The sequence below is a fragment of the Contarinia nasturtii genome, unplaced genomic scaffold, assembly GCF_009176525.2.
Source record: "Contarinia nasturtii isolate CC-2019 unplaced genomic scaffold, AAFC_CNas_1.1 Cnas_scaffold_350, whole genome shotgun sequence".
NCBI classification, from domain to species: Eukaryota; Metazoa; Arthropoda; class Insecta; order Diptera; family Cecidomyiidae; genus Contarinia; species Contarinia nasturtii.
Genome location: NW_022197705.1, coordinates 4,595,643 through 4,620,830, shown reverse-complemented (window position 1 = coordinate 4,620,830; position 25,188 = coordinate 4,595,643). Strand labels below are relative to the sequence as shown.

The window sequence follows — 25,188 nt, the reverse complement described above, 5'->3', positions numbered from 1 at the left end:
TTCTGATTATTTTCGAATTTTTGAAATATTTCAATACGCTATCGTGATCCCACACAATATTACCGACTTCACTCCATGAGTCAAGTTTAGATTTTGAAAAAAATGTAACAAAAACTCTATCATTTCTTAAATCTGCGTTTTTTCATTGTTGTTTAATTTTTCTTTCCTTAATCAAGCCCAGCCCTGGGCACTGGGCTAAGGCGGCACTGTTGAAACTCTCTATAAAACTGTAAATTGGTCAAATTTAATTAGCTTATAAGTAACGATCAATGATCACTTCAATCCGTTAATTTGAATATTATTCAACCGCATTTAAAGCATTTAGATTTAATGGCTTCTAAATATGATGATAATAAAATTATTATCGCGCAATTAAAAAAGTGAATTAAATGAAAACGGCTTTTGTGTGTAAATATTTGTCGTCGGCTTATAAATAAAATTAAACAATTCCACGAAGTCCGTGACAAAATTATGCCAACAAATCTTTTCTCTCTCGCATCATCATCACCATCGCCATGTCATCAAAATAGTCATAAAATACGCAATTGAGTGTGTTAGATAATGAAAAGCTACGATGTATGAAGAGAAAGATCACCATTATGAATTATGATTCATATCACTTATCATTTGTCATAAAATGCGCAAAAAATCATTTTTTAAGCCGCAGATTTTGTTTGCCAGCTTTCGTGCAAATAGATAATCTGAGCGCACACCAAACAACACGTCGTTTTCCGAAAATATCAGTTTTATTTTAAGCGATGGGGTGAAAATTCTTCGTACTTGTGCGAGGCAATAAAATCTGTAAACAACATTCTTTTTTTGTATAGTGCCGCTTTGCAAAACTGTGAGAAATCGCACATTTTATCATGTCATTTTGACACAATGTGAAAAATGCGGATGATTCGATGACATATACACACGTGTTATACCACCAATCTGATCATATAGGCCTCGTGTTATATTCGCCTTTGTCAATTTGTGGATATTATTTTTAGAAGATGTGAAAAATACGCACATCGAACCATTGGAGTGAAATGAGAGAGTTTGTTTGCGGTACCGATTAAGTTTTGTACCCACTTTGTGACAACAATGATTCATACAAAACGAGTATACTCAACGCAACTGTGCGGTTTCTTTAATTCTCGATATTGCGTAATTAATGTATCTTTGCTTGAAAATGAACTAAAAATAAAAATAATATCGTTTGATGTGCAACAGCTTGTTTGTTTGCTTGTAATTACAAATCAGTTCAATTAAGTTAAATGTCTGTCCAGTGTGCCGTTGTCGACCATATTCGATTAGTTGAAGTGTGAATACAGACAACAAGCACATCAAAATTGATATCAATTGATTCGGTTCGACAGGCAAGCTTATATCTAGTCTATTTTTAGAGAGATGTGCCTATAAATTCAACGATTCAACGTATTCATTACTGAATATATATACAAAATTATAGCCAATTTGTATTCAAACGAAACACCACTATTCCAATAAAATTTGTCTTTTGATCGCATTCAAAGAAGATCATAAAAGTAACAGCTCCGTCAAACTGCCTCCTACCCATCGTCGTTGCCATTGAACGCGGATTAAATTCGACATGTAGAACGGAATCGAGAGCTGCGCTTTTTCCGTCGTCGAACACAAAATGTTGTTTGCATCAAATTAAATATCATTGTTTCATTTGTTTAAAGCGTCGATTTAGGTCAAAACGCACACAATCTGCTCTCTTTTTGTTTCTCGATAAAAATATATCGCGCAGAGATTGTATACACTTTTGTTTTTAAATACATTCGTAACGAAAAGAGCCCAAATTTAATGTCTGAAATTGTAAGCGATGCTTTGACAGAGAAGCGCTCGTGTGCGAATCAAAATAATAAACAAAAAATCAGGCTACTTAAATGCGTGCCTCTTTCGTTCGCGATGATAATAAAACCGAAGCGAAAAGAATGAAAGGACGGAGTGAAAGATAATTTTAATTTATCATTTTGGGCTAATGATCAAATTATACAAAATGGAACGGATTGATATGATATTTGACTTATACTTTGAACACAAACAATAAACTGAACTAATAATAATATTTTAATTGAAATTTGGAAAATAAAATCGCGCCCAATTTCGCCTTGAATTGTCACAATTTATTTTTTGTAGTAAAACTTATTGTGACAGATGCAGGTTATAGTTTGAAGGATTTTTTTCTCGTTCATTGGAATTTTTATATTTTCGTGGAGAGGCTTGTGAATTGTTTTTGTACTTGATCCAAATGGAATAATTAATTGCTTTCAGTTTTAATTACTTCTCGGTCACATTTTTCGCTTCCTCACACAAAAATTCTATTCGACTTTGAGCAGAAGATGTCTATTTTAGTCGAAAAAACCAACTTGAACTCAAATAATTTTAGATATTTCCCACAAACCTGTTGTTAGATTTAGCTATTAAAGCTTATTATTAGATCATTTGATGAAGCTCAGTGCATTCCATAGTCAAAATGTACATGCATTTTATTATATTATCAAATAAAAACAATTTATAAATAAAATTCTCTTTTCTATTTACAGGTAAGCGCCTTTTCTAAACATAAACATTCGGAGTGGTGCGTAAGTAAGAATATCGATAAAAGAGCAATGGAGCAAGACCAAGAATATATCTTCTTGGCGGAAGTTGGCAATGTTTGAGCTTTGGAACTTAATAGAATATGTCATTGCTTTCATAAATTTTTTGTATAAATTAGATTTAGACATTCACACGCACACCCATATATGTACATATAATGATAGATTTATGATATAAAAGACTTCTCTTAAGAGGTAACTCGAATGCGATATTTTAGCTGTGAATTGAGTTTTCGTATATTGTTGAAGTTCCGATTCCAAGAAATGAGCATCCGTTCGACGTCATTCGAATGTGAATCTATATTAAAGTGATGGGAACTGTGTTTAATTAAAACCAAGAAATTCATGCTGACAATAATCAACCCATTCGAATGGAGAGAGATTCGGTGCATGTTTTGGAAGTAGAACATTTCTGGGCAGAGCTGTATGTGTGTCGACGACGTCAGAACTCGAATCAATTAAAATCAATTGATTTAAATTGAATTGTTTTCCATTTGCAAGCAGTTAAAGTGTATATGTTTCTGTCGTTGTTCATCACTTGCAGTCGCCCGATTCAAAACAATAATATGAATGCGTGGTATAAAATTAGCAAGATATAGAACTCGGTGCGAATATAACTGAGAATTATGAAAAGAAGACGACTTACGCAAATGAAATAATTAAAGCACAAATAGCCATACGCAATATGCATGCTAGACAATGTTTATTATGATAAAAAAGGGAGCCGCGCATATACGCACTCTTTCAAACATTCTATTTATAAGTCCACGCAAATTCACGCGATTCCCATTTTCGTTAACAATATCTTTTTTCGGATTCTCTCCGAATAGTGTGTAATTTTAGTTGATTTAAATTAATCAAGTTGGCAAACATGAATCGTACATATACACGCGAGCACGCATTCCATTTTCATGCTTGACTATAATAATAATAACCCAAATGATTTGCGGTCTTTAATATTTGTGTATTATTACATATTTTTATTTTCTATGGTGGATTGAATCGCGACTTCGTCCATCCACACACTACATAGCATTTAATTGACGTAACATTGTTTGCTTTGCAAAACTTATTCGCGTCTAATCAATCGTTCAAAACGAAGCGAAAGAAAATGAAACGATAAGACGTTGCGTGTATTTTTGAATGTCTATGCGCTTTAGTCGCCTGATCACATTTTTCGAATCACGTTTTTAAATTATATACACTTCGGCATACGAATTGAATAGAAAAAAAATTAACATTCTTTATATAATTCCAAATTTCATTCCTCTTTTGTCAATTGATTTAATCGAATACAAACTGCTTTGGAGTGCTGGCTTTTTTTGTTTCGCTATCGGAAACTGTTTTTCACTATAGCGCCCAATTCAATGTTTCATAATAATATTGAAATCTGAAGCGTTTGATTTTGGAATCTACTAAATTGATTAGCATTTGAGATAAGACAAGAAACAAAAGCATGAAAGAAAGTGAAGCGCTAGTCTGTTCAATCCATTTCTAAGTGCCCATCAGAATTCTATCTGAATTCCGCCTTATCTAAGCTTGACTTATAAGTATTTTATTGATTTTTTTTTTTTGGCTTTTTTCGATGTGGTGAGACGACAACAAAACAAAATAATGTGTTCGTTCCGCAGCTCATATATCGATCAAAAGTATTATTCGGAAATTTTCCAAAATGACTGTGCCACGTATTTAAAATCGTCGTTAATGTATGCAAATTGTTGTTTTGTTTCTTTGAACGACTATAAAATGCTCTTTTACATACACATCAATGTCAGAAAGTTTGAAATTTGCTACAAAAAATGTTATCCACTAAGCAACAACAAATTTGCTTCTATTTTATTTCATTTTGAGGATTCCATTCAAAGATTGAATTTATACATCCAAAGTAAATCTTAAGCTCTTATCAATAAATGGCATTAATTTGATGCAGTACCGGCAATAGAAGCCATTGGCACGTGAACATTTTGCTTTGACTCACGTACACAAAATGCTATTTCTTATCGGCTTTGATGATGTTTCGCTCACAGTATTGCCGCATACAATTTCGAATTTATGAGTGACATTTAAAATGTCATTTTTATCATCTTGTTTTGCTTTTGCCATTGTGATTCCGTTTGTTATCACTTCAGGCCATTTTACGCTTGAATATTTCGCGGTTGATGTATGACCAAAATCTAAACCGTCTGACGAGCTACGAAAGAGACAATACGAGAGATGACAGGTGGGAGAAAGAGACTGTATATCATTCGATAAAAGTTACATATGTCTACGCAAAAAAAAGGCCGAAGCTTTAGCTATGATGTTTTTTTCTCTTCTCTTTCGCTTCATCTGTTTGTTAAACATTTTCGTCTCTCGGCTCAATTTTCTAAAATTAGCATATACAATGATGCGAAACAACGAAGACAGTTCGACCGAATACGAAGAAAATTAAGATGAGAAACAAGCTTGTATCGAAAAATTTCGATAGATTTTGTTTTCTTGCTTTTTGATCGAAGCAAAATAAACACAATTTCAGCAAAATTTCACAACTGATTTTCATACTGGCACATATCGGAACGGCCGGCTTGCACACTTTGAAATTTCTGCGCGTTTCGACGGTGTGAGTGAAATACTAATCGATTTTTCAATTATTTGTGTGTGCTTTCGTTTGTGCATTTTCCAAGTGGCTTTTTGCTATTTTCATTCCAATGACTCGATGAAGAGCTGGGGCGAGAAAAGAGTCAGTGTATAAGTGAACGGATGAAAATATGTGATGTTGTTGTTCGATCGGCCATTTTGTTGATTGTCGAAAAACTAAACACACATCAACGCTGAAAACACTCTGTTGCAGGCTTAATGTGTTTGCTCAGACACTGTTTATCGAACGCAGCGAAGTGAAGAAAAGCTTTTTGGTATTTATTATTGTTGATTTCATTGTATCAAGTGTCATCATTTTTTTTTCGACCCTTTTCATCGAAATCGCCGCCGAAAACACAAAGCAAAACAAAAGTCCCGAAAGCGTCCCACAAATCAGCCGGTTATTTCGTGTTGTGATTTTTTTTTTGAGTGAAATTGACCGAATGTTTGCAATTCATTAGACTGTTTGACGAATATATTGACAACAAGAATCGAGTGACGGATTTATTGTAAATTAATTTATACGAGTGTTAATTGCACATTTTTTCTCGTAACTAATCCGAGGAGAGTTGAGATTGATTCATCTTTTTTTTTTCGAGATTTCGAGGCAAAGGAACACGGTCGACAGCAATATTGAACGAGAGTAATACACATGCATGTAACAATTAAATACAGTGCAAAAAAAAAAACAAATCTATACGAAATGAAATAACCTCAGACAAATTCGATGCGATTACGAATCATTTTCGATTCGTTTTTCTTAGCAATCGCAAGTGAATTTGTTTGAACGTGTTCCCGAAAAAGAAGATTTTATTATTTTTCAGTGATATAGATTAGTGTGTGGATTTTTCCCCAAAAATACCGCTAATAATTTTCAGTGAAAACAAAAAAAAACGTTCAAAAAATTTCCATTTTCGAGGCACTGGATATTATTAATCAATTGAATTGTGTCATGGGATTAACAAAGAAAGAACTTTTGGAAGTAAAAGATATTTTGGCTACAACGAAGCATACGCCAATGCATCCGCGAAAAGATTTTCGTCATAATTTGCATCGAAACATCGTTCGAATGTTTAGCGACGTCGATGACAACAGGTAAAAAGAGATAAATTTTTTTTCTTCACTGGACCTTTCAAAACTCTATAGTGAATTCTATTGACCTTGATGTGAAATGAGCCTTGCGGTGGGATGTTTATGAATTGCATTTTCGCTATCAAAATGATGTGTGACTGCAACTAATCATAAATTTTCAGCCATTCATTTAAACGAATGATGATGAGCGTCGTCAAACGGCATGAAATACATTTCATTGAGTGCATCTCTTTTGATCTCTTTTCGTTGCATCGCTTTTTTTGTCGTTTGCTCTTCATCTATTTCGATGAAAAATTCTCGTCTGAAAAATATGCAACATTTACCTTGAACTTGGCATCGATATTTGAAGCCACCGAAATAGATTCACAACGTCGTCGTTGTTGTCATCGTGTTTCGGACAGTAGCAGTAGCAGCAGTTGAAAATCACTGATGCGATTCACATTTCGTGCATTTAACAAACAATTTCATATCAAAATGCTGCCAAAAAATGTGTTGATACCATGAAACTCAATCATCTCAATTTTCTATCACGTCAAGAAATAATTAGCTCATTTCGACATTTTTTTTTTCTTATTTCTTTTAAATCTGACTGACGTATGTCATTCTATTAAGGCGTATTGTAAAACGTCAATTGATATTATTTCGATTGACGATTCAAACGATATAACCAAATAACGTGCTTAGCATGATCGAAAATAACCATGAAAAGAATGCCACTTTTTGACTGATCGAAGATCATCAAAATTAATTGCCTCACGTCTAATCTGGTTTTATTATTGTCGTCTGATAAATGCAACTTTATCACAGGAATGCATTGGTCATCGCATTCGAGACGGAAATGAGAAGAAAAAAAAAACTCTGATGTAAAGACGCATAAAGTGAAATATTTTCGAATCGAAAATCGAATGGCTATTTTTAGGACTGAGGGGGTGTCTGAAGCCCACCATTTTGTGACAATGATTGATTACCGAACACGATTACCTGAAAATACCTTTTCAGTATAGGATCATATAATTTTCCACGCTGTAATCATGCATTGCACACGATGCCACGACACCGATGCTTTGGCAATGAAAAATAAAGCTCAATCAATCGTGGTTTCAATTGACAAACGAATTCTGAATCATTTGTAAGAAGTCAGCAACTTTGCCAAATAAAACCTAAACTCCGTTTTACTTTTTTCGTTTGGTTTGAACAAATATCACTTTATAATCGAACGATAAATGTGAATCAAGTCATCAACACCGACGCGATAAATTAGTCATATCGAATATCATTCATGTAGATAGTTCTGTGTTGTTGTTTTCCCTCTAATTTCGAAATGAAAATTTTCCACTGAATTTGCTTGGCTCGGAGCACTAGCACCATAGCAGCTTTGTTTGCTGTTTCGCGTGTTCTTTGCATTTTTCGAATAAAAAAAAAGTTTCAAAATTAGATAAACAAATGAAGCAACTGTCTGTCTTCGTGTATTGAGCGAATCTGTTTTTCTCTTTCATCGTTTCCATTTTTTTGTTATATGCTTTTTTTCTATCTTTCTTGACATTATTTAAAAGTAATTTTCCTCCGAAAGAGTCGTGGGACACACGTGCATGCATTAATTATAAACTACGTTATTTGACGATGGTGACATTATGATTTAAGGCGTGCCCATTAATTTATTCATTTCGCTACGCTCGTTTTTATTCTCTTCATCGTTTTCACCATTGCTATTCTAATATTCTAGCGCGAAAATGTGTTCATATTTTTAAAATGAAATTTAAATGAATGAATTGCGGTTGTGTGTCCGCTTTTGTTTTTCAAACATCAAAACAAACAACGAAAATTCTTCTAACGTTTTGTGAATCAAAAGCTGCGAACATTGTTTATCTCGCTTATAGAATTTCGGAGTTTAGTTGACAATATAATTCAAAGATAGTCGACTACTTTTGTCCTTGTTCCAAATGTTAAACGATCAAAACAGTTACACAAAGGCAGATCACTTTTTCTGACGACGAATGTATCGGTAAACAATCTATAGATCAAATATCGTTCTCGGAAATGTTTTTCATCGATTTTGTTGTTATTGTTCAAGAATATATTTGCTTTTGTTCATATTTCATCCTAATTGAAGTCCTCAGAAACTATAAATTGTTCGATAAAAAATGTGTCTGGAATTTTGATTGATCAAAAAGAACGTGTATTTTGGAAAAACCAAGAAAACCATCGGAATTTAAATAGATCCACACAATCTAATTAATTTTGAATCAATGTCATCATGTGGTAACGAAAAAGTCAATTATCAAAAGTTTCATTTCTTAAATCAAGCCAAACAACTGATGAATATGCATGCGACGAGCTTAAAACAAACCACACAATTTTGAAAAATGAATGCGTTGTAATTACCATTAAAATGTCGTTTATGCCCTTGTTTCAAAGCCTGCACTATTGTGTGCCTGTGGATTAAAAGCAAGAAAGAGAGAGAGAAAAATTGCGGCCAACGAAAAAACCGCATCGAAACAAGAGAACAAAGCGATACGATGCGTGTATGATATTAACAAAAAACACTGTATGATATGCTTTTTTTGCCCAGTAATTGTAGACAATGTGGAATAATAAATTAACTGTTAAGCCTGAAGCAAGAAGCAGCAACGACGATGACGACAACAGTGAGACGAATAAGGCACAGACTAACAATCATTTGTCGAAAACAGCACATAAAATGCAAAGACGAAACATTGATATTTCAATAACAACCAGTTTTTTTGGGCCCAAAAATCATATACTTTGTACTTTTGTTCGGCTCTTGTCTATTCTCTTTTGATATTTGGGTTGAGAATATGTTTGAGAAAAACTTTATACATATGCTTTTTGATTGCCCATTTGGCACTGTCAAAACAACACATCATTATTTGACGATATTTTTTTTGACGATGGATATTCTATCAACTATTTACTTTGCAACGGCATCGTATTTCATATGAGATACTCAATTTATGTTTTGTTTTGCTCAATCAACAAAAAAATCATTTGCTTATGTACTTAACGTAAAACAGACATACCAGCGAGAGAGAAAAAAGTTAGCCAGGGTCGAAGGACCGATTAAAATTCATTTAGATTAGATTTGAAAATTGGGTGTTTGTTTAGCATTGCTCTGGTCGATGTGATGTTCAACATGAATTCGATACGTTTACAAAGGCTGATTGTACTTTTTGTGTTGTTTGCATTTTGATCGATTTCATTTTCGGGATTCGTTGTGTTTTTCAACCAAAAGTACACATTGTCTCTCAAGCAACACTGTCGAACTAAATGATTTTACCGTACAATTTTAAATGAAAACAAATATTTTGAGATACGACGAACCATATGAAAAACAATAGAAATTTTGTTTGACAAAACGATCATCGACACGGTAATGCATGTATTTACCAAACGATGGGAACCAAACAAATCACCGAATAAAATTGAAAACAAACAAAAGCAACGTAAAGCAAGTAGCAGTAAATATCACATTTGATTGACATATGTTTATTATTATTATGCTTTTTGTTAAAATTGATGTTAAAATGTAGCACTTTTTCAACGCGTGAATGTCATATGTTGTGATTTTCTTTTCGAAATGCGCAGATTTTAATTTTTTTTGTTTCGTCGATAAGCGAAATAATCAAAAATAAAGAATCGAAATTGAATTAAAGATTTAGAATCGAAAAAAAAGCATTCAACTGGCGCATTTAAAGGATATATGAAAGTCAAAATCCAAAAAAAATATTTTTCTCTCTGTTAAAATATGGAACTTGAACAAAAGAACGCCTTTTGAATGCTGGTATGTATACGTACATGGAGGCGAATTCGTTGTTCAATACATAGACAACAGTTTAATGTTTTCAACAGCTTTGTTGGATGTATAAAAACTGGTTTTCACATCATTACAAAGTCCGTACACGCACTTTTTAGTCGGTTTTTATTCAATTTAAGTGTGTTTTTTGCATTAAGCTCGTCTCAAAATGGAGAACGAGCACACAAAAAATATATTCGAAACACATACTCACATATCTCGTGAGGCAATCGTGTGTTGATCGCACCTCAGCATGTGATTTTGTGTATATCAAATCGCATAAAAGATATTTTCTCAAATATCCATATGTCTATAGAATACATGTTAAGCGATCATAACGATTTGTTTACATTTGGTTGGCGTTTTTTTTTTGTTTTATTTGTACATTCGCCCATTTGCGATTCACGATTTTTTTTTCGATAGCAAATAGCATGCAAAACAATATTCAAAACACACCAACACCATCAAACTTGTATATTGATGAATATGACGCGATATATTTTTGTATCGATTGATCTCGACTTTCCAGCATCAATTCTATTCATTTTACCTTTTTTTTTATCATGAATTTGTTTTCAAAAATGAATGAGAAAAAATCTACATTGAACAGCGTTTTGACGTAAATTGAAAGCATAATGACGAAGAAGAACTTGAAATTCGAATGGTTTTTGACGACTTTTGAATCGCAGAACACACCTTAAATTGTGTGTGTGTGTATGTGTGTGTACGTTCACATAATCATTGCCGAATGATTATTTCATGATGCAATTTAAAATTCGAGTACTCTAAAAATAGATGCTTGAAACACGTGTACACATTTTCAAAAGATCATCGTATGTAATGGTCAAAAACCTGATTATAATATGCGTAATTATGCCATATAAACCGAAAAAGAAGGTTCGAAGAGTTTTTTCGCACTGCAAAATAGTGCAGAAGTTCAAGTTGAAATAACCGCAAACTTGCAACAAAAACTCGTTTATGTGTTAATAAATCCACACTCGCCACCAATTTGAAGTTTTTGGTTAATTATTTTTTTTTGTTCATCTCTGTTCGCTTTTTGATGACGTTAATTTTTCGAATTCTGCCATGTTTTCGACAAACTTTAAAATGTCACAGAGGCGGATAAGCGCCGGGCTATGTGTAATCTTATTTGTTGATGTTGAGTAAATTATTCGGTAGCCGGTTTCATCTGGTTTATCTGCTTGCTAAAAAAACAACACATGATTATTTCAGCCATGGTTAAAAACCAGCTCTGAACTGATGAAAAATTAGTGTGTTTTCTTCTACATAAATATGATGGTTTGTTCAGAGCTCAACATAAAAATTGTACATTGAAAACATTTGATTAGGAAAGCCATTTTTACAGCTGTGTACAGTTTTTTTTTGCCGGCTGATGATTGATGGCTCATACAATTTCACATTTGTAGTGTGTTGATTTCGATATTCCTGCGAGAATTTCAAAATGAATGTTGTGCTTCCGAATTTATCAGCTAAGTTGACTTTTTGATAACAAACCTTTTCACATTCTGTTAAAACACTGTTCGATGTACATGTGTAACTCGTTTTTTTTCCTGCTTTTGGAGTATATACATTTGTTTGATGTAAAATCATGTGATATTGTCGTATCAGTACAGTGAGCGGCGATGCAAACATAAGCAAGGAAAGAAACATAAATGATAATCAGAATAAACCTTGGTCTATTGCTCAATGCCTCGTTGACATTATCTCGAAAGTAAATCAATAAAAATGAATGGACACAACGCCACTTCGCTACTTGAAAAGTGGCATTTTGACAAACGAACAAATATCTCTTTGGCCATTTGAAAACAAGACAAACACACAGATATCATTAACTTTCGACCATACTAAATGTGCCATTCGGAAAAAAAATCACCATCAAAAGGTTTAATCTGAAAAAAAGTACACAAAATCATAAATGTTGAGTGGTTGTACCGTTATTTATGATTTGCACAAGTAAATTTCTCAAAAATTCATAAAATATTTAGTATGCACACAGTAGTACATCGAAGGCCCAAACGATAAGTGTTGACCAACTTCAAAAAACAAACTAGATGTCCAGCAATTTGTAGTGATGAGCGTTCTATTGATTTTTTTTATTTTCTATTTTCGCCTTCCCAACTTTGCAATTCAGTTTAATAAAACATGAACCGGTAATAGTTATCAGAACGGTTCGGTCGCAAATTAAACGGCTCTCGTGAAAGTTAAACCAAAGACGACCGACACATCATATCACTTTGAAGCGAGAGAAAGAGAGCGCGCGTAGAATATATGCATTGGATTGTACGTGAGAGCGCGGAATGTGTTATGGATACTTTCTAATGATATACTACACGTAATGTGTGCGTTCGGTCGCTCGCAATTGTTCTACAAAAACACAACAATAACAACAACAACAACAAACACATACACACATACGCACTGTCGAACACGATTTAGGCTGAACGGAAAAACAGCTGATGCATTGAAATGCTTACCATAAAACGCATTCAGCTGTGTCAAAACCAAAATATCTATGTATATTGGAATGAAAATGCTCACAAATGTCTCTGTGATTGTGTGTTGTGGCTCTTCAACGCACATCCAACGGTGGAAAGAAGTACCAGTGAGCTAGCGCGCGTTCGTCACTGTATGTGTAAATAAGAGCGCATATTTCATGTGAAATTCTCTCATTGCAATCGCGTCTTCACATCGACATCGAGAATAAAAAGGGAAAATAGCCGTACATTCATTGACATGCGTACTAAAATACTGTTTTTGAGAGCCAAGACAATCGCAACTCTCTTTTCAAAACCATGTTCTCTCTCTCTCTGTGTGTCCGCTGATACGTTTAACACACACGTCAAATACACGCATCGCATGCCGTTGTTTTTCGCTTGAAAATCAGCAATAGGCTGCGGTTTTCTCACAATTCATCGACAAAGAAAGCCCAACACATTGAAGACGCAATGACGATAAGCAACAACAATTGCACACTGAATTCTCAATAATATGCCCGCAACTCGTCCATCAACGACATGAATTTTCAACGACGATCTGCATAAGCGCAGTTTTCGTTGTACATTTGACAGTAGTGCAAGCGTTTTTTTTTTGTAATATTCATTTGTATGCGTGCATTTCGATTTGATTTGCTTTTTCTTTTTTTTCTTTTCTTTTTTAATTAATTTTCCGAAAATTATCAAATATGTCAGCGACGACTGATCAATGAATGAAAAAAGAAAACGGTTTTAGTGACATAGTTTATGTATAAACAATTTAAATTGAAATTTCGTGCATTTATGCGCGTACAATTAAAATCGATAAGGTGAAACAAATTGAATTTTCTTTGAAAGAAACAATGTCGTTTATTTTGATTGAAAGTGTTAACTGTGATAGTGGTTCGTGGTTCGTGTTTCATTTCAGTTTGGATTTATGTTTTGTTTTATGTCATTTTTAATAAATTAAGATGACAGCCAACATGAACATAAAACCCGATAATGATGAAACTGTCAACCAACCGCATGCATGTGCAGTGTGACAGTGAGAACGATACGAATACCGTCGTATTCGATTCAGAATCATGGTGTTTTCTTATTCATACACCACAATGTTTGTGCGAGGAAAAAAAAAACGCAATGGTTTCCGAACCTCGATCGGTTTGTGAGAGTTTTTATACGCCGCCATTTTGTGTGCATTCTCGGTACTCATGTCTACGTATGTTTTAGATATATAGCGTCGAAGCAATAAAACATGTGAAACCTAACGACGCGCGATATGTTTTTTTTTTCGCGTTCATAAAAATACATCTTCGTCACAGTTATCATATCACTCTCTTTCTCTCCGCGTATTTTTACGTGACTCTCTGCTCAGACAGTGGGTCTTGTAAGTTCAGTCTGTTGTTTCGATAGAGATGTGTAAAATGAAGGCACACTTTTTATCGAGCTTATTTTGCAGACGACATAAAACTTGGAAGAAGAAAAAAAACCATCGAACGTCCATAAATTCATGCCCGCCTCAGGTGTCAAACCGTGAAACATTGTGAATGGCACTGAATGCTGATAGTAAAAACTTCAATAAAATTCACACATTTGCACTGCGGCGGAAGTTTTACACATGCTTTTCGCAATCGATATAATTTATGCGTTTTTTTTCTGATGTGATATCAAAGTTTAAAAATAGACAACTAACATTTTCGAATATAGAATATGTTTCCATTTCATGTCATTAGATCGTAAAAATATTGGAAATGAATCGATTTCCGTTTTATGACCGTTCCATAACAATAGACATAAATTTGCCGACGTTATTTTTTCTCTCCTCTCGTCTTTGAGTCGTATGGTGTTTTTTCTTCACATATTCAGCCTTTCACCGCGCTGTTTGCAACAAATAGATAAAACAAAATGGTTATTGTCGTCAATCGACGATTACCAGCCACTCTTTCATTCCGGCAACGAAAAAAAAACACGGGAAATATTTGCGTTTTTTTGTGTTTCGATTTCAAAGCATAGCGAGAATTTTTCGTTTCATTTCGAAACCGAAAATGAGTTCATGCATAGACATACTACATATATGAACTAAAACAAAGCGCTAAGCAGACAGTGCAGCGAGAGAGGAACACACACGAAAAAAATTTCAATTACAAATTATTTTGGAATTGATTTTGCTTCGGTTTTTGCGCTGCACGCGTGCAACCCATTTAAGCATGCATTTTTGCCCATTGCATAAGCCAATTCATTTACCGACAAAAAAAGAAATAAAATAAAATCGCCGTGTACAACTTACAAATGTTTTGAGCATATGTCTCGTATTGTTCGTAGTTGTCTATCTCCCTCTCTGCCTGTAACCGTTACAATGACCTGAACTTTGATTGTATCATAATGTAAATGTGAATTTGTTCACATGCTCTCTGTTCACTTGATGCATGATCGTGGTTACGGTGCATTTTTGGAAAAGAAATCGACTTCAATTTCCTTCCTGTTTTTGTTGCTTCAACACCGAAACCGGGAAAATAGCACACGATCCACACTCGATTTTAATTAAAAGATGTAGAAAAATGTAGCTCACATTTGGCATTTAAAAGCGAAAGTAACAAAAAAATTCAATTCATTTTTTGTGCCCTGGCAAACTCTGTTCGTGTTTGCACTGAGATGTGAGAGAGAGAGAGAGAGAGAGAGAGAGAGAATTCAAAAAGAGTGGAAAACCGGTGGCCCATAAAATGAAAGCAATGTACTTTGTTTTTATGTGCGACAATTTTTCCATCTTTTTTTCTATTCAATTGAACACATACGGCATTTGTCTGCCCGCAGCAGATTTAATCAACGTATTATCAAATTGAATTAGTTTCGTAATTAAAAAAAACAGCACATTAAATCAGAAATTTATAGAAAAAAAGCGATGTAACCACTTCGACAAATGGCATTTTAAGTAAATGACATCATAAAAAACTGGAACTTTGAAGAAGAAGAAAACTTTTATAATTTATTGCTTGAAAAGAAACGAAGAAAAATTAAATGAAATCGAACATAGTGGCAATGCAACGTAAACAGTATCCGGTAGTGGTTTCGGCTGGTAAACCGGATATTTTACGAGAAGCGGTTAGCAAATATATTGACCATTTTTATCCAATGTAAGTAAAAAAAAATTATTGATGACATATGTCATATGCATTCGAGTTTACGCACTCATTTTCGTTGCACTTAAGTTTGCTGATTTCGATAAAAATCGATAGAATACGCACAAAATTTTAAAACATAAGCAATGGAAACACAATTATTTTTTTTTCTCGATCTCCTCCTTTTAGTTCATTGATTTGTCTGACAGCTGACAATAAAAAAAAAAGTTTATATCGAACGAAAAGTGGCACGTGCACGCAAACTTTTTATTGGACAAAAAAGAGCGATTTTTACAATGAAGACTTAATTCAATATCCATATAGAATGCACAAAGTTAATTAATCGAAATTGTTTGTTTAATTGAAGAATCGCTACGAGTGTTTCGCATACGATGATAGATAGCAGTGCCAAACCTATTAACTGCATCGAATTTAAAATGCACACACAAATTTACTCGACCGAATAAAATGAGCGAGTACTATTTTTTTTCAATTCGGTGATACGTGTACAGAAAATGATACATGGGAGACAATATGGAGTTCGTTTTTTCATTATCTCAGGGACAAATATCAGATGATATTGGCATGTCAAAATGAAATGCAATTTTTCATCGTTTCGAACTTGTTGTAATTGAAACAAATTATCTCTTTCTCGTTATTCAACTGGAAATCTTGTCATTGCAACCATATTTATATATAAATATTATATATTGTGTGTCATGACAATAAATAGAAAATAATTTATCACATATCAATTTTACACAATTCGAGGCAGTAATGCAAGAGAGACGAATGCGATTCGATCAAAATGTTTTATTTTTCTGGCTTAATATGCACGAGCGTTTGTTTTTATTGCATTTTTGATTTAGATGTTTGATTAAAATGTGCTACTGCATTCACTGATCAGTGCATGATATGTATAGAAAATTACCGCTCTCTCAATTGGGCAAAACCCATTTGGTTTTTTTTTTTTCGTTCCAAAGAAAAACAAAATGAGTTTTATTAAGTTTACTTTTAATCGTGTGTACTTGTTCAAATAACAAAGTACATTCAACTAGTTCTTAATCAAAGCGGTTGTAAAACAACATTCAAAAAGTAAAACAGATCGAAAACCGTTTTGATTTTCAAGTAGTTTTTGAGGTGAAAATACGCCCATTTCAGAACTATATGATTGATAATTACACACTTGGCAATCAAACCATGCCTTTCTGATGCAATAAAACCCATTCAATCTCAATTTGGAGCCCCTTCAGATATTCGACTTTGTACCAATGGAAACTCATGCACATTTATGATCATAGTTTCCAACAACACTAACAAAAACTATTATATTGACATTGAGCAATAAACGTATTTCATATTTGGTGTTGCCGATTTATTGATTTAAAAAAAACCGGTTCACATCGCATCGGCTAGTTGTTTCACCGAAGAGGTCCATAAACTAATAACTTGCTGGTGAAATTACGTCAATGAATTCTATCATTTTGATCGCGCTTTTTTTTCTCTGTACATATGAGGGTGTTAATGGATTTCTATTTGGATGTAGTTGTAACACGTGCAGCTCATAAAAGTCGAAGCGATTACAATGTTTTTTTTTTGTATCAAATTGCTGCTCTTAATTAGTATGCATAGTCGCAGATGCAACCGTAGCACTGGGCATTATTGATTGCTTTCCGCACGCTTTTGCACTCTCATTAGTTGGATGATTGTGGTCTGATTGACATCATGATGTACAATATGCATTTATGAGACACATTGTCATATTAACCTTTGATCAAACTAACGATATATATGTTTTATTGTAATCATTTTTCGTCTCTTGCTGCAATTCCAATTACACGCTATTACTTTTCGACACGACAACTATCGTCATAGCAACAGCTCAGTTCAAAAGGTTTTCTTTTTGTTTGAGTCTAATTAACCATTTCACCATCCATTTACAACCGAAATCCCACAAGTGCTTTGTTTGTTCAATACCGGATTGGTGTTGGAGCCAATGTGTTTATGTGTCCATTGTTCCAAATTCAATTACATCACATGCACACACACAAGATAGCTGCAATTCTTGTGAATTTCGAAAGAAGCAAAAGGTAATTGAACCGAAACCTCCGCTCATCATTAAATCAAAGCAATTTTAATTGCTGAATTGATATGCCTCTAACTGTCGAATATCGAGTGAATGGAAAAACTCCATTTGAACCGAAGAAATACGAATTGAATTGAATCGATGTCAATCAGTCAAACTATTTAAATGTCGAAAACATTCAAACTGAAGTTCAACTACAATCAACAATTGGAAGAGTGTGTTGAAAGTAGGACTATCGTAAGATACATACACAAAAATTAATCGATTCAAAAACTATGCCATATTGTTTTGATGCTTACAACAGCAACAACAAAAAAAACTAAATACATACATTAACTCGAAAACGAATCGCTCACCATCGACCAAAAGCATCGTACGCGAAAAGGTGTTACAGGCGGTGAATCACTTTTTGTATCTATTCGCATCCATTTTGGAGAGTTGTTTTTCACAATCGGCTGCCGCATCCAAAAAAAAGTCGTACGACACATACGTACGCTTACAAATCAATGACGTCATAATTGTTATGTTGTTATTGGCAGTCGCAATCAATATAGAATACAAAAATTTATGCTAATTAATGGATATTACAGTTTATTAGTACGTTTTTTTTTTTCATTCGCCACATCTATGCTTATTTGATTGGTTTGTTATTTTCGATTCGCGGCACGGTCTCATCATTTCACCAAATAAGTATTATTTATAGTGAATACGTCAAAAAAAGTCTTGATATCGCTAACTTATAGATTCAACAATAGAACCGAATACATGCTGCCGGTGTTAATTCCGGTAATTCGCATCAAAGTAAAAAAAAATACTTAACAAACTGAATAGTCGAAAAATTTACACAGATATACACACATGTTTATACTTTGATCCGATATTTTTTTGTATAATAAATCATCATCGTTCGTCCATATATTCATCAAATTATCACAACTAATCTCTCGAAAGATATGAGATTTTATACATGAATTTGACAAGTGCCATTGAAATGTGGGTTTTGTTTTTGATCGAGATTTAATGTCATATGCAAATGACGTTTGATTGTAAAATTGAAGATGATCTGGTTTTGAATATATTGAAAATGATGTGTTGAGAATGATTTTTTCTATTATTCTAGAACAAGCGTATGATTTGAGACCTTGATAAACATGCGTCATTAGCCAAAATGTATACAAACAAAACCACATGGTTCACATGGAGTTAATGCAATTCCTTATCACATATTAATCGGCTGTGTATGCCGGCGATCGGGGACAAAAAATCGTCTGCGCGCTCCATTCCATATGCTTTTAATTGCACAATAATTTATAAATGGCAGAGCTCGACGAAAACGTGAATTCATTGAATTACCCATAATGTACACAGCGCACGGGTTTCCTTCCAGTTGATAAACCACAACAGAAAACCATACATTTATTTCGCGTTGATGGTTTGTTATATTGTGTGTTGTTGTTGTTGTTGTTTTTTGGAGTGCTGTAAACTATTTTTCCATGTCGATTGATTCGGCAAGCAAACTAGCTAAATAACACATAAAACGTGAGCGCGTGTGGATTTTGGAATAATGAATATATTGTAGTGTGCGGAGTTTTGCCGGAGATTCGACAAAAACAAAACTATAAAAACGCAAATGATTTTTTTTTTAAAGCTGGCGAACGGGCGAGTGATAGAGAAGGAGAGCGCTTGCGATGGCGCAAAAATTGGCAACGTCGCATGCATACGAAATTTATCGGCGGTTTCATTGTATATATTTGTTTATAATTGTGTGTGCGCCTGTTTGCGTACTCGTCCATATGAGTCAATCCAGAATAGAAGTGATGTCATTATGTTGAACGACGTACAGAACGTACGATGAGAACAAAATACCACTGTAGAATTTTACTCTTTGAGTGTAGAGCCAGAAAGAAAAATGAAGCAAAACAACTTCTCTTTTGTGTACAAACATCAAACAAATATGGTGATCTCATGCGTTCAGACTTTGCACAAACACCAAAAACATACTCACAAGACGCAACGAAAATGTTCTTCACGTGTGTATTGAATTTCACCGAAAAAAAAACAGAGCCGAATCAATTCCATTCGCTCTCGTTTTTGGATATTTTTCGTATGTGGCTGCACACAAAATGCAAAGGAGTCGCAAAAAAAAGTGCATATTGTTTTGATGCAACAACAGCACGGATGAAAAGGCGTTGAGATTGCGCAATACATTAAGAATGTTTCGTTTGTTTGTTCTTTTTCATCTCTTCATTTTCTGTCTGCAATCCATTTGGGTTTGTTTGTTTGTAGCAGAAAATTAAAAACAACCGTCCAAGGATACACATGCCGATGCCAAAGTCGAAGCATTCTTGCATGATGATGATGTTGTTGCAAAAGTCATTTGTTAGGGACCAAATAACCTTCTTCTAACTTTGGTTTCTCGCTTGCTAATTTTGAAAGCATATTTTTTTTTGTCGATGCACGCTTCAGTTGTTCCAATCAGAGCGATGCAAAGGAATTGCACGAACGAACATTTTAAAACATCTGCATATAAATGAAACCAGTTTTCTTTTCACTCTGCGACCGAAACGGATAAGAACAATTTCTTCGTCTTTTGTTCCATCGCCATCGTTGTGGAAACAAAGGGCGAAACGAACGTAAATTCCAAGGACATTTCAACGAGACTGAAATATTTCGCTTTATTCTGTCGTCTTTTCACAAAGCCAAATTCACTTTGTATGAAACGAAGTAGAAGATGAAAAATCATTTCGTATGCACCAGTTAGTCTAGTGTTTTTAAAATAACGTTGAATAATACATTTGAAATTGAAAAAAAGCGTGCAACAAAAAAAAAAACGGTCGAACGAAATAAACAAAAAGCATATAAACTCAAATGGTATTTCAAACAGAAACCTGTGAAATAACACTTTGAAAATATGGGCCAAATTTGTACGACTTCTCTCGCGGTATCAATATGAATGTTGTTTTCTACTTCAATCCCATTAGCCATTTGATGTGAACGAGACCAGTTAGCAAATAGCTTACATTTTACTCTTTGATTCGTGCACACCACCATTTAAGTTGATTGAATTACTTATATATGCACCATTTCTTTCCTCATTTAAATAGGCTAAATTCATTATATTACAAACTGAAAAAAATCTGAAAACCAAAATTATCAGACCACTAAATGACGATGAAAACACAGCTGTTATCATAGCAATGTTGTTTATAGCGTTTTTATGATCATGAACCAAGATCAATTGTTTTTTGTAAAATTGTTTTTTTTATCTTAATTACTTTGCGCGTTGATAAATTACCGTCTTTATCGATGAAATATGTTAACAAGGAAGCGAGAGAAGAGAGAAAAAAATGAATGTGACAATATTAATAAATATTCTCTTTTCGCCCATTGCCAAGTTTGAGTGCGATAATAAATGCTATTTTTAGTGTGCTCGAACAGAGAATTTATGCACACAAACTTCGATGCTTTAATTTTTTGTTCGAAACAAAAAACTAAGGCTTCACGTATCGCATACAGATTGAGATATGTGACAGTGACAATTAAACACAAACTGTATTCGGATCTTGCCGTGTGCGTTTATTTTACTTCCGTAATTCGCGCTCTAGCTCATCCATAGCCGAACACGAAGTGTCTCACCGCCCCACACTTAATGTTATAAATATACATGACTTACATAAAATGCTATGCTTTTTACACTTAACGAATACACATTGATTGCGGTTTAAGCAACTTGTTTTTAAATTGGTTTCCCCTAAATACTTCGCTTGGCACACGCCTCTTGCTGTTGCCACTCAACCGTAAGTGTTTTCAATTGAAATTAAATACTTTGTCGCTTAGTTAGCAATAGAATATTTGCTCGAGATGACAGATGATCACAAATGATGCGATAAATCGCTCAAGACACACTCATCACCAATCGTAAATGCTTCAATTAATGGTATTGATGTTTTTTTTTCTTTCTTTTTAGCGCTTCTGGAACCAGTGCAGTTGCAATTGACAATAAGATCGAACAAGCAATGGTAAGTACACTTACAATTTTATTTAGAATAGACTTATGTTTGAATAGTAATGGCAAACTTAAAATCATAACAATTTAGAAATGTATACATAAATTATGGTAGACATGCATTGTGATGAAAAATTCATTGAGAGTGGTCGTGGCTGGTATTTGGCCGGAATCACATTTTATCAGTAATAACAGTAATTTCGTTCATAAGTCGTGTTTATGTTGTCACATGATACACTAAATTAACGTAAATACAATGCAAAAATTGAAACAAAGTCGGCGGCCAAAAATGTTTGCCATGAATGAAGAGTAATTTACACCGATTTCCTTCGAATGCCTGCAAATAATACGCGAAGCATGTTGCGTGCTATTCATTCATGTCTAGAAAACGTCAACAAAACCGTCAGATTAAGTAAATTCATAAATTGAGCGGCTCTTGAACGTCTTACATGACCCATAAAACAAACAGATTCGACACTCCGGACTTCAATTGAAATGAATGGGAATGTAAAAGCATTAATTGAATTTCCGCTTCTTTCGTGGAGCCGATTGCACATAATAAGAATATTCATCGTACACATTGTTCATTCATTCAATTTTCTGTGTGAAATTGTTGTATGTCTCGATATAAATTATTAAAATCAATCTTTCAGTCATAAATCGTTGTTATGTACGGGCTATCAAACCAAAGCAGACACCACACATGATGGAGTCTTTCACCTTGATTCCGAGAAGTGCGAAAAAGGTCAAAACAGATGTAATTTCATCGTTTCCTACATCATTTCCAGTGTAATTATTCGTAGTTAATCGATTTTAAGAATTGGTTCCGTTTTTTCTCCAGATTTTTCGTTTTTTCCGCATTTACTTTTACATTCGAAAGAATGAAATCTGGTTAAATATATCCGGTGCACAATAAGTGAATGTCAAACCATGTCAGCGGCTCGATGACATAAAATTCTAGTTTTAAATTCACTGAAATCACCAGATACAATTGTCATGGTGTTTGCTCAGTATTCACTCGCATTTGACCATATTCTCATTCTATTTAACCATATCCGGATAAAAGTCAAGCATTAGAAAATGATTTCTATTTCATTTTGATGTCAATGAATCAATTTAGATTGCGAACAACTCAATACACATTTTCCATTTCATATAAATTGAAAAATGAATGTCAGACTGACTTTCCATCAATTTTTCCTCAATACAAAAATGTTTGTTGGGTCAATTTCAAAAATCACAAAACTTTTTTTTTCTGCATAAAAAGTAATGATTCAGTTGTATTTTTTGGCGGAAAAAACAAATAATTCATGAAATGATGTCCTTCGTTGCGGTCGCACCCAAACAAATGAGCCAAAGAAGAGAGGAAAAAAATGTGAAGGCAATTCCCTAACTACATTGGAAGTACAAAATGCATTGAAATAAACATACACACACACCCTTGTGTGACCGACTTCCTCAAACGATAACCATCTCTTTCGGTATTTACCCTGAGCATCGAAAAATATGCTCGAAATATTTTTGTTTCCATTTGCTGCATGCACTAAGCGCATTTGCAGAAAACAACGGCAAAATATGTGTGCGCGAGAAAAAAAAATGCTGCATAATTTACGTGAAACGCGCGCGCAAGAGAAAAAAAGAGAAATGTCGAAAAATAATTGCATGCAACATGCAATCCGCATATTTTATGAATATACACGAATCGGTCAGCGTATAATATACGGAGTAGGCAGTACACCGTGTAACACGAAAAAGAACCATTTAGAAATAAATCCAAAATCAAATGCATCGAGCAGCAGTAGCAAAAATCACAACAACAAAAACATGTGTAAAACATGGTCATTTAATTTTTGATGAAAGAAAAAATTCTTAACTCAAAACTCTCGTGCAGCAATCACGTCAATCCCTAATTTCTCCTTCGTTTTTATTCGTGGCTCGATTGAGAATGATTTTTTTTTATTGCTGTCAATATGTAAAATATGATTTGATGTTGTTTGGCATTTTGCATGTACGTCATACAAACGTACAACATATTGTAAATAGTATTTGAAAAGCAAAAGCTTGTGCTTTCTATAAAAATTATATTCTCGAAATTATGGCTGTAAAATTTATCGGCTTCCATCAGGAAATGTATGTTTTTTTTCAAACCAACTCTCTGTTTCTGCATTTGAAAAAATTATCGCATGGTTTAGCACAAACGCCCTAAACAAAAATGCCACTATAAAACAAAATGTCGTTAAATATTTGGAATGACGTTTGATTGTAAATTCGGTTACGAATCATGTACTTTTCATTGACGCATAGGAAGTGACGAAATTGATTGATGTTGTTAGAGTGAAAGAGTCACATTGATGTCGAAAATTACATAAAACCATAAGCGTAAAAAAAAGAATCGAATGAGAAAGAGAAAGAAGGATAGTTAATAGCATCCGCTCTACACTCGCCTAGATCAAATGGCGTAAGAAGAAATGACTCTCCAACCGACTCATAATTATGACTGCATCAATCAAAATGTAGTCTTTCAAACTTGAGAGAACTATGAAAAAAAAGTGATCGTGATGAAAACTTTTTCTTCCATCTCGTCTTTCACTTGAAATATAACAAACATGATTTATCTCTTCCATTTGTAATATGTCAATAGACGATTTTGTGTGGCATGCAACCTGTCACTTGTGCCGCAACTGGCAAACAGTAGTTATGCACTTCTTTAGTCCGCTCCAATGTGAAACTAGATCATAAAACTTCATCACATAGTGTCGGAGACGGCATCAAATCGATGCTATGCTATTCCGTTAGACGCATTCACTTCTTGTTCACAGAGAAAATTGTGGCAAAATGGCAAATTTCTTTCTAAAACAGAGTCGCTTAAAGTTCGGTCCTAGTTTTCTGTTGTCGTCGCGTGCACGCCTCATATTCAGAATGGCCCATTTTATTTGGACGCGCGGTGAATCGATTCCGAGAGTACAGTTTCAGCGTCGAATTCCTAATCGACAATTTTTTGCTACTGCATCGCAAGTAGACTTGTCTCGACTTGATATGGTTCGACTTCGTACTTCTCGGTATTTTTCCGCACATTATCAGCACGTAACTGCACAACTTGAATACATTGGAAAGTGGATTTGTTGAGAGTCGAGACCAAAAAAACGAACAACAGTGACCAGATCGACAAAATATATGTATGAAAAAAAACACGTTTATCAGTTAGATATACAAGTTTTCTGTTGCATCCGTTTCGCGAAAAATAATAATCAATGGGATTAATTTCAATTGGTAACACACACCAGATACAATGTGTCTTTATCACTCTTATTCAGGCATTGCATATCAATTGGCGATGACTTATGCACGACAACCGCG

At 34.1% G+C, this 25,188-nt stretch overlaps 1 protein-coding gene across 4 annotated transcripts in view; it reads left to right on the top strand.

The window, feature by feature from the left end:
* Positions 1-25,188, top strand: part of LOC116338029 (protein bunched, class 2/F/G isoform-like) — an 87,937-nt gene that overhangs the window by 48,478 nt on the left and 14,271 nt on the right. For all 4 annotated transcript variants that reach the window (XM_031763063.1, XM_031763062.1, XM_031763061.1 and 1 more), the window contains one exon: positions 21,793-21,844. In XM_031763063.1, the coding sequence (XP_031618923.1) occupies positions 21,793-21,844 (52 nt within the window). The remainder of the gene's footprint in view (positions 1-21,792; positions 21,845-25,188) is intronic.